This window comes from Chiroxiphia lanceolata, chromosome 4, assembly GCF_009829145.1.
Source record: "Chiroxiphia lanceolata isolate bChiLan1 chromosome 4, bChiLan1.pri, whole genome shotgun sequence".
NCBI classification, from domain to species: domain Eukaryota; kingdom Metazoa; phylum Chordata; class Aves; order Passeriformes; family Pipridae; genus Chiroxiphia; species Chiroxiphia lanceolata.
In genome coordinates this window covers 54,503,503-54,518,189 of record NC_045640.1, presented here as the reverse complement: position 1 = coordinate 54,518,189, position 14,687 = coordinate 54,503,503, and the positions used below count along the sequence as shown (strand labels likewise).

At 36.4% G+C, this 14,687-nt stretch overlaps 1 protein-coding gene across 2 annotated transcripts in view; it reads left to right on the top strand.

Annotated features, from left to right (window-relative positions):
* The window catches only part of GRID2 (glutamate ionotropic receptor delta type subunit 2), a 695,515-nt gene that overhangs the window by 398,509 nt on the left and 282,319 nt on the right, over positions 1-14,687 (top strand). The window contains exon 3 of one of the 2 annotated variants that reach the window (XM_032686347.1): positions 7,434-7,718. The exons of the other annotated variant lie outside the window; for it this stretch is intronic. Coding sequence (XP_032542238.1) covers positions 7,434-7,718 — 285 coding nt within the window. The remainder of the gene's footprint in view (positions 1-7,433; positions 7,719-14,687) is intronic. 2 annotated transcript variants of the gene reach the window in all.

The window sequence follows — 14,687 nt, the reverse complement described above, 5'->3', positions numbered from 1 at the left end:
TCATTCTTGAAATCTATGCTTTCATTTCCTTACATTTCTTATTTTCCAATAGGTTGCATCAACTTTTCAGATAGACATCCCTGTTGGAATGCCAGGATCCTGGAGGTCAATTTTATGGTGTGTCTCTAGACTTTTCTCCAGTGAATGTTACTGCCTGACTTTAATTGATGTAATTTCCTTCTTTCCATGACCTTTTCACCCCTTAGCGCTCATATCAAACCTTTCTACAACTGTGCTGCCTGGCACAGTCTCCACTTTCCAGACCTGTCAGCACTATGGCCTCTTTTAATGTCTCAACCGTAAACACTCTGGAAAGCATGGCAATTTTGGAGAGCATGCTCATGTTCACATGCTAGCAGAGATGGAAGCTAAAGCCACTCTTCAGCTGAAGATTTGTGGCTGTGTAACTTCTTTAAAATGATGGGGGGGTTTAAAAGGTTTTCAGAGAAGTTGAGGCTTCTTGAAGGGCTAGGAACCATTACTTCTCTGAGACAAAGCCTGGGTACAATTTTTGAGTGCCAGGTGAAACCAGATTTAAAAAATATAAGTTGTATTGCTACTTCTCTGCCTGATGTGGTAATCTGGCAAGACATACCCTTTTTGTGCCTCTGTAGAATTGAACAGAAGAGCTTGCAGGAAAAAGTAAATAAATCAGGGCATTTGTCTAAAAAGAGAACTTGTGGAGCCTTATGTTTGATAGCCTTTGCAAACTGTGCCACTTTGAAGCTCTCTCATTGCATCCTGCAAGAGATGTCGTCAAAATACCTTTTATTATAAATCTTGCTTCCCTCCAAACTTGTGAGACTTCTAGTTTATTTGTTCAAGGCTCAGATGAGTTATTAAGTTTTAATGAGATGGATTTAACTTTGCCATAAAGAAATCTGACCCAGAAAAGACTCTCACAAAATGCTTTTCAATATCAAAAAATTCTAAAATGGTTGTGGTGTTTCGTGCAACAAAGATGCAAATACGCTTTCTGGTAATAGTTTTTTACTGTTCGATATGAGAAGTTTGGATTAGTTTTCCCAAACAAAGAAATCCCAAGGCTTAGAAAGCACAGCTGTTAAGTCTCAAACACAAGTTTGTTTTAGAGTCAGGACAAACTAAAATCCCTTAAAGGTTAATTACAAGTGAATTTAAAATACTGTTAGCAGTCCGAGTTGTGTGTAATGTATTGGCAGGAGGGGAAGATTGACTAATGTTTACAGAGCAGATGTAAATGAAGTGGCATTCTATAACCTTACCAAGAAAAGGAACAGGATAGACTCTCTTATCTGCATTGCAGAGGAGAATATTCTTTAAAATCCAGTCAATAATTCTCCCTTCCCCCGTCTTATCCTCATTTCCTTCTGAAGGGTTTTCAGTATATATTAAAAATGTGCTGTCACTCTTCTCAAAATAATTCATTTCTAAGTCAGGGATGAACCAGTGTGTTATGAAGGAAAAATAATTTGCAATAGCAGAATTGCTATCCAAAAGTGACTAAAAAGATTTATTGAAAATTTGAGGCCAATCTCACTTGATCATGGGTCTTATAATCACATTTCATTCTATTTCTTGTATCTGAGGTTATGAACACCAAACTGAAAGACCTGTAGTTTATCTGTTTAAACTTCTTGTCAGTTTTCATGACTGTTTTTATGTGAATACATTATCTCTCTGCAATGAATTGATGAAAGTTTTGGGGAGTGTTGTTTAAAGGTGACAAAGACAAAAGAAAATTGCATTTTTGCTGGCATGGCCATTTGATGAGGGGGGAGCAGAACTTCTCAGTGAAAGGAATGCAGACTTGAACCTTATTCCTTACCCTTTGCAAGACGGAATTTGCACGCTATGATCCCTCAGTCTTCATCAGCACCCTGAAACTAAGAAAGGACTTGAGGAGCAACCACAAGTAAACAAGAAATAATAGCTTATATTTTCAAATCTACATAGAAGTTCTGATTGCCTAATATCCATTTATAGGTGCTCAAGTCACCTGGAATTGTATTTTGCCCCTTGAATCAGCTATTTATCCTGATTAGGATGTGGATTAGTGCAAGTAGAGTGATGGAAGGGATGATAAATTTCTGGAATGCAATAACAAATCAGTTAATACTCTCTTCATGGCTAATGTGTGGGGAAAACCCTATGGACTAGATTATTCTCCCTGACATCTGACCAGATTGTAGGTTCCTGACCATTTGGATGGAATGGGGAACGAATCCAAGTATCCTTCCAGGGAACATGGATTCAGCTGGTGGTGCATTGTACAGGGTCCAAAAGGGAGTATGAAGATTAAAAAAATGTTTTTGTGGAAAGACTGTACTCCCCTTCTACAGAAATCAAAGGAACGCTAATTTGGCCCAATTGTATGGAGTTCTCCTGGTGACAAAGTCCTTGGAGCACTTTCAAAACACAGAGCAGATGCACAAGGAAACAAACTGTTTATAACGCATCATTCTCCGTCCCAAACCAGAGATATCAGTCAGGAGAGGTTTTCTCTCCCAGTTTCACATTCAAATAAATAGCTTTGAAGCATTACTGTATGTGGATAATATGTGGAAAACGTCCAGGAGCAGTGAGATTGAAATTATGTCTGCTTTGAAGAGGACATCCAGGGGAATGACATTGGGGTGTACAAGTCAAGCCTATGGGACCACAATTCTGGGAGCAAGGTGTAGATCAAATTTCTGTTCACTCAACATCATCTCAGTCAAACAACACTACAATTCTGGGAAGGAGGCTCGTAGTTTTTAAATTATAGAAGATGAAAAGGACCCTAGAATACGTCTTTGATTGTTTAAAGGGATCCTACTCACTCTTTACGCACAGCATTTAGCATTTTCAAAAAACATAATGTTAAGAGTTAATCTGACTTTGTTTAACCAGCAATTTAAGTGGGAAAAAAGTTGGACTGCTATAGAAGTCTCCAGAGATTTTATACTATTTTTTTTTTGTTTGGCTTGTCAGTTTGTGGTATATGAGGGTGATGTGTTATGACTTGGTCTCAGGAAAAATAAGGGAGAATAAGTAAGAAAATTCTCATTTTCATAACAATAATTAATTCTCAGTAGCTCAGTTTTTTGGTGTTTCTTATTTATTCCTACATCTGTTTTTAACTTGCTCGTATTTAGAGATTTTTTTTCTTTTCTTTCTAAATTATAACAGCTAGTAGTTATTTAAGGACCTACCATTGTTTCCATTTTACAGAGAACTCATTTTAAGCACACAGTTGTAACCATAGCCATTTAAATTCTGCTTTGCTGGAAGTGCTTGTTGAAGCTGATAGCCTAGATGTAAATTATTTATTTCAAATTGCATTGGCTGTGCTCTTTATTTTAAAAAAATAGCATACTAAACACAAAATTACGTTTTTTATTTTCTTTAAATGCCTGCCAAACTAACAAGAGATTTTACTCTAAAAGATTGCTTTTTTTTGTTACTGGCAATTGGCCCACCAGTGTTGACAATTCAGTAACTGCATTTTGAAAAAAACAAGATAAGCTGAAGAGTTAAACATGATGCCTGGTGCATGCCAGCATGTGCTGTATGTGCTATGTATATATGCAATGGAGAAACATTTTAAATTATCTTAGTTTATAGACATTCTTGATATTCTCTGTAAGCAATATGCAAAATTCTGGGTTCAGTTTTATTCCTTTAATTGGCGAAGATGCAATTGTCAATAGCGTCTGCTGTCTGGTGCTTAAGAGGATGAATTAATATCTGGACAGCATATGTTTAAATATAACTTATAGTAAGAATCAGTATTTTATAAACACTTTACTAATATTCTGATCTTTATTTGTTAAATTTGAAATAGGGCTGTGTACAAATCCATTTGATTTTGGCATTTTTACTGTCATGGCTGAGGACTTTACAGACACAGCAATCTTTATTTCTTTAGTTGATAGCAAAATAATACTCCTTGATCATACTGGCAGTAGACTAAATACCAGCTTGGAAATACAGCCTCTAAGGAGGTCATTGTAAATTAAATTGCAACAGAGGTTTGAATGCCAAGATAGCATTTCAATATATACATATATATGTGTGTGTGTGTGTGTATATGTATGTGAGTTTCTTAACACAGATGGGGTGAAACAGAACTTGCGTATTTCAAGCTCAAGAGAGGAATGCAACCAGAATTTCAAATATATTTTAGTTATCGCTTTTAGTTAATTGATAAGATACAGTTGAAAGATTTGGATCACTAGGAAAAAGATTTAATAAAGCTTTTGTTAGTGAGGGGAGAAAAGGCTTAAGAAAACATGTAGGGGAGAAAAGGTTTAAGAGAACATGCAGTTCAAAGTCTTATGGGTTTTATCAATCAACTCTTCTGCTGGAGATGGCAAAAATTCTGCTTGGCTGAGGAATATATGAATATTGTACATGATAGTTTGACATATTGTATAGACTTTACTTTGAATGTGTATATATTGTAGTAATTATATTTTTATTCAAAGAATGATCCAGTCAGTCTGGCTCAGAGGTGAACTCTCAACTCACACACTCATTTTCTAGAAAAACCTCTGAGATATCAGTCCCTTCTCCAGCAGCTAACTCTCTGTGTATTAAATAGTCTCTAAGTGTACAGGAGTAAGGTCTTTTTGTGAGCATAATTAAATGCATATTGCCCCAATATAGCACACATGATTCTCATAAGCATATCATGGAAGAAAGAGGCACACGGGCAACTTCAGTCCTGAGGCTATCGTAACAAATGTGATACAGTGTCAAGGGAGAAGATTTTAATCCTTTATTCAGTTTGTTTGCCAGTATTAATATTCGGCCCTGTGGAGCTAAATGTTCCATGCTGTTTTCTTCCCCTTCATGTTTCAACAACAATTTTCATAAAAAGCATGTTTCCCACTTCCCAGCATTACAGGGAGTGTACTGGGTATTCCGAGACTGAAAGTGTGCCTGGAAATTTAGAGATTTTTCAAACAATTTTTCTAGTGCAGTTTGACTTTGCTTTATTTGTAAAAGTCATGTTTGAGAGATCAGAGGGTCACACTACATATTTTATTTGAACAGGTGGCATCAGGGCCATAAGAACTTATTTTTTTTTTTATTAAAAGCAGGCTTTTGCAAAATCTAACATCAATTTTATTCATATCAGTTCTGTTAATATCTAGCAATATATCAACAAAAAATAGTTTGTTTCTCAGCAGTAGCATTCTCACTGGGATGTACAACCTAGATATTGCAGCCCTTGGTACAGGAAAACCATATCAAGAAAGAGATTCAGCAGCTTCCTAAAAATTTAACTTGACAGGCCTTTTATCTTCTTGGGAAGTGATGATAAAGGATTGTAACAAGCAGCATAGAAGATGAATAGCTATTAAGGTTGTTTTGAAATGTTCCAAATTTTAGAAACTTGTGAGATTCTGATAATTTTTTTGTCCAGTTACCAATCATATTTGTTACTTTTCTGAAAAAGGATAATTGTGGTTATGGAAAATATATTACCTTTAACCTTAAGTCCAGACCTAAGCAGTGTTCAGAGTGTATACAAAGGGTACAACCTCTGTAAGCCAAAACTCTTTGAAACCTCTCTGTGGGAATGCTCTCCCTCCCATATTTAACTGCATGAGAGAATTCAGAAGTGTTCACAATGGATGGAGCCTCAGCAGCAGCATCAGTAGGCCCTGGGAATCTCCCATTGCATGTTCCAGATCTCTGTAACTCAATGAGAATAATACACTGGCTTTAGGAGAAGGTGATTCTCTGCAGTCTTGACCTCTGGTGCTATTCTTTGACTTCAAAGTCAATCTCCATATGGGCCTGAGTGTGGAACTCCATTCCTCACACTGTAAATATTCCCATTGAGATCAATAAGTATTTGCTAAATAAGACGTTATTCACTGTAAGGGCCACATTATATGAGACAACAGGTCTGGCACTAGGCTGAATGCCAGGTGTCCACCGAGGCTGCGCAAATCCCGCTCCCCCCGAGGGAAAAGGGGAGATGGAAAAAAAAAAACAAACATGAAAACTCGGGATTCACCAAGAAAGGCAGTTTTATATTTACACAGAGAAAAGGAAAAGAACTAATAACACTATGAACACACAGGCAAAGGGAACTAACAGTAAAATTCTACTTCCCATGAGAAGCGATGTCTCAGACAGGTATAACTGTCTACAGGGCAGCCATCCTGGAAAAAAGAGAGAGAGACACCTCGCTTCCTTCTCATCTCTTTTATATCTGAGCTGACATAAGATGGTATGGAATACCTTATTGGCACAATATGAATCAGGTGATCTATCTAGTTCCTTTTCCCTCCCAGGGAGGGTAAAAACCCATTACAAATATGCTTTCATATTGTTAAGGGAATATATTCGCACAAGTGAGTTTCTTGGTTTTGCCTGCACCTGTTACAGAATAGTCCTGAAAAATAAATAATTGTACAGTTTAGTATTAGATATTCATATGCAAATTCATATTAGTCTTTACCATCCCATTACCTAATTTACATGTGTAAATGCAGGTTAACTGCTTGTGTAACTTTGCCAGTGGCAAATTGAATGTTTCAAAATTTAGCCTCAGGTATGCTCTGGGGAATTATGCTACAAGTCCGTGTTGTTTCTTTGTTCGAGCTCTCCAGTCTGCTAGAAACCCAGAATAAACACTTGACTCTGCTTTATTTCACAGGATAACCCTTCAAAATTACAGACCTAATAATTATTACTTCCTTTGATATTTACTGATTGCATTGACATTAATCATGATAAACACCTTTAGTATTAACGTAGATGTCATTAGTATTGTACTTCAGACTGTCTGTTGTAACTCAGCCTTCATTAAAACTACCATTAGTTACAAGGTGTTATTTTTTGCATAGTCAACTTCGTGCCTTTCTTAAGGAAGGGAGGAAAGTTAATATAGATAAACTGTTCACTGAATTTTGAAAATATTTTGCTATTTATAAGACTAGCTTTTGGAAGGGGGGGATGTTTGAAAGAAAAAGAAGTAACATGAGATTTTTCCATGGACAAGTTAATGTACATAATCCTATTCAGCTGTCTTCAAAAGTTGACAGCAAGCCTAAGCTGTTATTTCTTCAGGCTTTCTCTGTATACTATTCATGGAGCTGTTGTGCTAGACTTTGAGGAGTGCTTTTCTCCTTGGGTGGTCATGTTAATTCCATAGCCGAAATCAGTTCTTAATGTTTCTGGGAAGTGCCAGTGGTGAGTGTTGTTTTTAAGGGAGAATTCATTTTTGGACAGGATAGACAGATCAGTCTTCCAGCTTTCACCACAAGATACCTTGAAGTGAATAGACAAGCCTTGTGATTTTGATAAATTTTAGGTCTGGATTACTTGATTTATCCATATTGTACTTGACTGAACCTGTGGTGTTTCAACTCCCAGTGTCTGTGTTTCAACAGCAAAATAGGCCCTGTGCACTGAACCATTCTCACTCGAAATATTACTGTATTTTCTTACAGCCTGTGACCTGATGAACCAAGGCATCCTGGCCCTTGTCAGCTCCATTGGCTGCACCTCAGCAGGATCCCTGCAGTCACTGGCAGATGCCATGCACATCCCTCACCTCTTCATCCAGCGCTCAACGGCAGGAACGCCAAGGAGTGGCTGCGGGCTCACCAGGAGCAACCGCAACGATGACTACACACTCTCCGTCCGCCCCCCTGTCTACTTAAATGATGTCATCCTGAGGGTGGTCACAGAATATGCCTGGCAGAAATTCATTATTTTTTACGATAATGACTATGGTAAGTATTTATTTAGAAGGGTGATTTTTGTCAAATCCATCATTCTGTTGAAAGCAGTCACATTGCAGCTTTATAGTCTTCCAATAGATTATGTTTTGCTTGTGAACATTTATGGTTCTGGCAGCATTTCGCAGTACCTCAGAGAAATATATTTCTAAAATCCATTAACATTTACAGGTTTATTTATAATGTCTTTGTTAGAGTTAGCTGATAAAGGGAGAACTTATCCAGCTTTCTATTCTGCCAGTGTACGAGAAGCATAAAAGTTTTTAGCAAGTTCTCTTGGTTTTTTTTGGACTGTAGAAATACAAGATGACAATTCAAGAAGCAGCATGTATGACTTGCATTCTGGGAATTTGTTTACTGTATGGTGAATCTCTGTTGGCATATATTTGCTGGCCAGAAGCTGAAGCGGTGGTGAATGTAGGTCAGAGGTTTGGCAAGAATGACTTGCTATTCATAAATGTAAAACTTGTCGAAAGAAGTTCTGTAGAGCGAAGAACTTGAGAAGGAGGCCTGGAGAAGACAACAGTCCCTCTTTTTTGAGTTCATTCAGTATGCCTGAAAGGTGCTGAATTGATGGTTTTTGTGTGATTGAGTAAGTGTGACACAGATGGCAGTGTCACAAGACTGCACCATCCAGCTCGGTGACTCAGCCAATTTTGGAACAGATATTTTCTACAGCTGAGAGGAGAACTGGACAGATTACTCCAGTATAGGTGCATTATCTAACTAATTTAATGATCCTTTTTTCTGTGGAAAATTGCTTTGGAAACAGACATGTTTTCTTCGGATGCATCAAATATTCATAAGTCATCATGATGGGTTTGGATGAGCACTTTAAAAGTTATTTTCAAAGTTAAATTTTTAAGTTATGGAAAAATGCTCACTTCAGCAATTTGCTGTGTGTAATATCTGGTTCATTCAGGTCAGGTGTTATTGATTTTTGTACCCTGCCTACATAATAAATTCTTAAATTAGAAGGATAGAAAATGATGAATAGGACAATTCCTCTCAATAACAAAACAGCACCTAAAAGCACCAACCATGGGATAAGGAACACACACACACATACACACACAAACATTGAAAAGGCTTGCAGCTGAGAGTATTTTTGTTAAGAAATTATGAGTCTATGTATTTAACTACCAGGTAGCTATGAAGACAACTATAATCTTTTCAGCTAAAAGGTATTTTTTGCATGCATTGAGTGTTAAAATCTCAAAAAAAATTATGATTAATATTTTTGAATAATTATTTTTTAAAATACTGGGTTTAAATTATTTAAGTTTCATTATTTAATTTGAGAATGCAGTTCAGACACCATGTTATTTTGTCCTTGACTTCTGGGTAAGAACTTAATAATGATGTTACAAACATAACACAGATGCCTGTCTTCAAGGAATGAGTTTCAAACCAGTAGCTCATTCAGTGACACATTATCCTTAGATGTGACATGTGGCAAATATTAAGTCTTTCTACCAGCCTCTATGGCATTCTGAATTCAGTAATCTACAAGTAATGTCCACTGACCAAGACAGATGAATAATCTACCTGAACAGTGATTACTACCACATATATCAGGAAAAGGTGTAAAAACCAAATTCTTCATGTAGCATATACTGAGCAGTCTGTCCACTTTCTAACTAATTGCATGGTTTGGGTATTTTTCAGGGGGTTGCCTTGTTGGTTTGTTGGGGGGTTTTTTTTGGGGGGGGGGCAGTGTACATATTTTGGGATTAATACAACAAATAGAAAGATTTTAAATGCAACCTGATTTTAAATTAACCTGCAACTCTGAATAGAGGTATTACCTGTACAATGGTACATTTCTTTAAACTGTATTAAATTCTTGATTTCAATAGCCATCCTAGTGCAGCAAGAAATTTCTATTATCTTTTTTTACTTCCTACAGTTCTTTATAAAATTCTATGTTGCTGGTTTCATAGACTATCTCCTCTTCCACTTTCAATAAGGAACAAGAGAGAGAAGTTTCAGATCGTCATCTCTCACCTGAGAGATTTATTTCCATTGCCATGAGAGTTGTTTGCTGACTCTCCATTCTCTCTTCTTGCTAGTACTGGAATGCCTCCCCAGTTCTTCACTACCGTATTTCAGGAGAAATCATCAGGCTTGACACTGTGTTTTGCTTGTTTGTAATTCTTTTACTCAGCTTTTGATCTATGACAACACGTGTTTTTCTTGTACGCGTGATGACATTATTTTCTTAGCATCCCCTAGAGAGCAATTTTGCCAGATTTTTATGAATAGTAACTAATTATGTCACTTCCTCCACTTTTCCTGCTATTTTATTGATAAACCAAATGCATTTCCCATATGTTAGCACTGTATGTTTTCTCTTCTTGGGTTCTCTGTTGACGGAAGAGGAACTTGCACAGAGGGAGGGGCAAAGAAATTAATGGCATGAAAAGAGGAGCTGGAATCACTTTTTAATGGATTACAGAGTGAAGTCTGAATTCAGTATTCACTATGCTTTGAGCAGCAGGTTGGACAATGTGACATCCTGAAATCCCATCCGACTCTAAATATTCTGTGATTCTGTGATGTTTGAGAAAGCCATTCTTTAGAAGGATCTGTAGATGTGAAATATTTTTAAAAATAAAACAAAAATTCCAACATCAGTTTGGATTTTATAAAAGAGAGTTGGCCCAAGAATCCCAGAAGAACCTGAGGAAGGGAACATTAACATTAGCTTCCATGCCTGTTTTAGTAAAGAGTCAAAACTGCTAATGCAGATATGGGGTGGAAGTCCAGGGGTAATCCATCCAGTCCAGTGTCAGTGCAGCCACGGGTGGTTGCAATTTCCTCTGGAAGATCCTAGTCCCATTCCTCAACTTTCTTGAGACGATCTGCTGCAGTGTGAGATTTATTTTTTTTCTCAGCTCATACAGACGTAAAATAAAAATCTTGTTGGAAGCTTTGCTCAGTTTAACTGCTTACAGTAGTGAATATTAGATATTTTAATATAACATTTGGTATTAAACACTGAAGTAGATAGGAGTTCAATACTTAAATTAGAATTAATTTCATATTAGGAAGAAATTATTGATATGTTTTGCACATCCTTCTGCAAAACTGAAACTCATGCAAATAACAATTTCTTTCCCTGGTGGTATTTTTTATATGTGGTGATCATTCCTTCTCAAGGTGTGTATCACAGCTTGAAGTGATGTTTCCGTAGCAGTTGATGATACTTGAGAAGTAATGGAATATAGATTCTGGTATGTGTTAATCCTTTACTTTTTTCTCATTGCTGCCATTTTTTTTTTAAGTTAGAAAACATGAAAGCACTGGTGGACCAACTAGTTCCAGCAACCACCAGAATTCCAGTACCTTCCTTTCTGATAAATTACTTTGTATAGTGATTTAATTTAGTGATTTAAATCAAAATATTTTAGTTGTATTACTGAAATTATTTCCAGTAATAATTTTGCTCTGTGAAAGAAAATGGGCCTTTTGTATTAAAAATAAATTTTCCTACAGTAAAATTAGGATCTTGTCCAAAATACACACTGTGCTAAACTATTTGCCTTGCACCTTTAGTATAGGCTGCAACCATTTATGTGTCAATTTATCAATATCATAATTTTTTAATCCTATCAATTGAATTGCTTTTGATTTTTATCTTGCAATCTATCATAGATTCCTGTCATTATCAGAGTTTTTTATAATAGAAATGTGTCTTTCTTCAGGCCCAAAGGTATTTCCCCAATGTTATCCCTCATAAAAACTCTCAAATTCTTATTTTGAATAAAGTAGGTTAGTATATTCAGTTTTAACAATTTAATACTACTATTTTACTTTCTAAATGTTAGAAAATTCCAAGCTACTTAAAGGTTCTTCACCAACAAAAAAAGCTAAGTCTTTGAAGGAAGCAGTTCTTTCATGAAGTTGTAACCATCTTGATGCTGAAGAAATTAGATAGAAATGCATTTCTGAAATAATTGACATCTAAGTTTTTAATTGATTTTTTTTCCCAAGTAAAATTATAGGTAGACTGACTATTCTAACACAGAACAAAAGACACCTTGATAATAGAAAAAAAAATATTTTGCTACTGTTGATTTAGTTAATCTGAGTGAAGACTTTAGTAAATCTGCAATCTTTAGAGCCTTGCCAGTAGCAAATGTAAGGCTGACACACAGTAACAATTAATGAGTGAGATGTAAGAAAAGGGAACTTGAGCAGGCTTAGGTAATGTTTATTTGTATTTTGTTTAGTACAGTTGTATCTTTACCTTTAGTGTATAAATTCAGATGAACTTCTGAAAATCAGAATGAGTCTTCTTTTCCCTCATCCTTACTCTCTGCTGGGATGACCTAGATCAAAGTCTCAGTTCAATTAGTTCCCTTGGATGGTGTGTTTTGTTCCTTCAGGTAAAACAAGTTAAGGCCTGCCCAGAATATGAAATCTGATTTTGTTTAAGAAAATTTAATATGAAGATATTAAAAGCATTCAAGAACGCTTCTGCACTTCTTCAAATGCCATTAAAGACAGTCTTCTTGCAGAGATAAAGAGTAGGTGGCATGAAATGTAGCAAAATTATGCAGTAGACTGATGCCTTTCTCAAACTGCTATTAAAATTTCTATCCACACACTACGTACAAGCCAAATTTACTTCATTTAAGCAGCCAAATTAGCTCCTACTCATTTCATTCTTGACTGCTCAGCTTAATCTGTAGGATCACTGTGCAGAACGTATCTGTGCATCTCCTTACAAGTAGATATACAAGTAGAGAGTGGGAAATTCCTCCACTACATCACTGAACTCATCCCTAGGACCATCATCACCCTTTCAGTGAAGGCATTTTCAGACTGGACACTATAAATGTATAACTTATACCTTTGGAAATTGCAAAGTTTAGATTTGTAGAGAGAGACACTGACATCTGTAAACATTTTGAGCAAGCTTTGCCAAGTTATTACACCTTTAGGGTTTCAAGTTCAAAGCAAGCAAAATGCAGGTTGAAACAGCAAATCCTACCTCATCCACAGTCTGGCACTTAACAATGGTAGGTACCCAAAAACTAACATGAAAAAGACCCTTGAACATTAATCACAGAATGAAATAGTAATTTGTGATTGGAATGTGTGAGCCCAGGCTATATAAGCAATGTGATTGACCTAGAATCCCAGCATATTGTTGGTTTTTATCTCTGTGATGTATCAACAAGGGGTAAGCTTTTGTAATTCATGTTTTACTCTTCAGGCAGTTTACAGTTCACTCTGTTTTCCAGGAATATGTAGATACTTTTCTGTAGTAGTAAATTCTTTATGAAGAAACCAGTCAATCATTGCAAGAACATAGTTGTGAATTTTGTGCAATTTACATTGTAGGTATCTCTGCTTTTCTAAGATGAAAGACAGAAAGTCTAGCTGTTTGAAAACATTTATTTTTCATGTTTTGTTGCTGCTAAAGCAGATAAAAAGATTCTGCACTTTTTCTCTTGAAAGGTTGAGGGAATGAGGTTTTTTTCTGGAGAATTAATTTTATCTTAATCCTTATTCTATTTTATAGTGATAGTAGTAGCATTTTTAAACCCTTATGTATTTTATATTAAAAACCAATTTCTTAACACCTCTTCTTTGTCCAAATTTCTGGCCTTAACCCTGTGTCTTTCGTCACAGTGTGTCTTTGATATACAGCCATCACTGGAGATTTATGCAGTATTTACTGATTCCAGGACTAAGATATCTTTGCTTACGGTTTTTTGACCTTCCTACTTATAATACGGATATTTGGCAATGGATATTTGCCATTCCCTTAGGTGGTAATTTAGTTTTAACCTTTGTAAAGAAGAGAAACAAAGCAAGCATGAAGGCTAAGAAGGGGATTTGTTCTGTGAGGCTAAAGGAGGCATTCCCATAGCAAACAGAGGTTGAAGAAGTAATTGAAAAGACTTGGCTGGAATGGAAGGGAGCTTAGCAGTAAGAAAGAGTTTAGTGGTCATCTGTCTTGAAGAAACTTCCTCATGGATCTGCCCTCTTGCTCATTCTGAGAAGCGGATGCAGAGGGTGTGGTTGTACTGGCAGTGATCGGTTAGAGCACAGTGCTAATAATGCCAAGGTTGTGAGTTTGATCCCCATAGAGGCCATTCACTTATGAGTTGGACTTGATGACCCTTGTGGGTCCCTTCCAACTCAGAATATTCTGTGATTCTGTGATTCATCATATACAGGGTTTCCAATTATTTCTGCATCAGGAAAGGGTGAAGGCAGTGGTGTGAGTTACCTCGTCTCTAAAAAGATATCTCAAGCTCAGTCTGAGAGAAGATGTTGGAGGAAGACATAAAATAAAATAGAATATCAAGAAGGAGAGCAGTGACATCTATAATGCCAAGGAGCTCAGCCAGGAAGCTTCCCACCCCAGGAAGGTGGTGGTTTTCAAACAAATTGAGTGTAATGCTATAGAATTGGAGTGCTGTTCTTTAAAGATCCCATGAAAAAAGGGATTATACCTGGAACTTGAAAGGCTGAGCTGCTTGCAAAAAGCAAGAGGAGTGATATTCTGAGATGATGCCCATCTGTTCATATGGGCCCTGGATTTCTAGCACTTTGTTCAAAACCCATATAGAGTAAGTAATCCTGTTGACACTTTCCTGCGCACATATTTTCCAGAAATAAATATATGATGACCACTGGCATAAATGGGCTTGAAACCATAACAGTTTCAAATCATGTAAAGTTTTAATACAAGTTTGATAAAGGCTCATAAAAGAATCGTGTTCTCTTTAATCGATTACAAATGGTTATAATTACCCTGAGGCTGTTTTCAGCTGCCTGATGACTATAATATTCTCAAGTCTGTCTCCAGACAGTCTTAAAACTGTTTATTACTCATCTGGCACTTTGCCAACTTCCCATACTCATTTACTTCACTATGCCTCAATAAACATATAATTAATTCAAGCTTATTATTGAACTTTTTTTCCCCATTAGTATTTATTA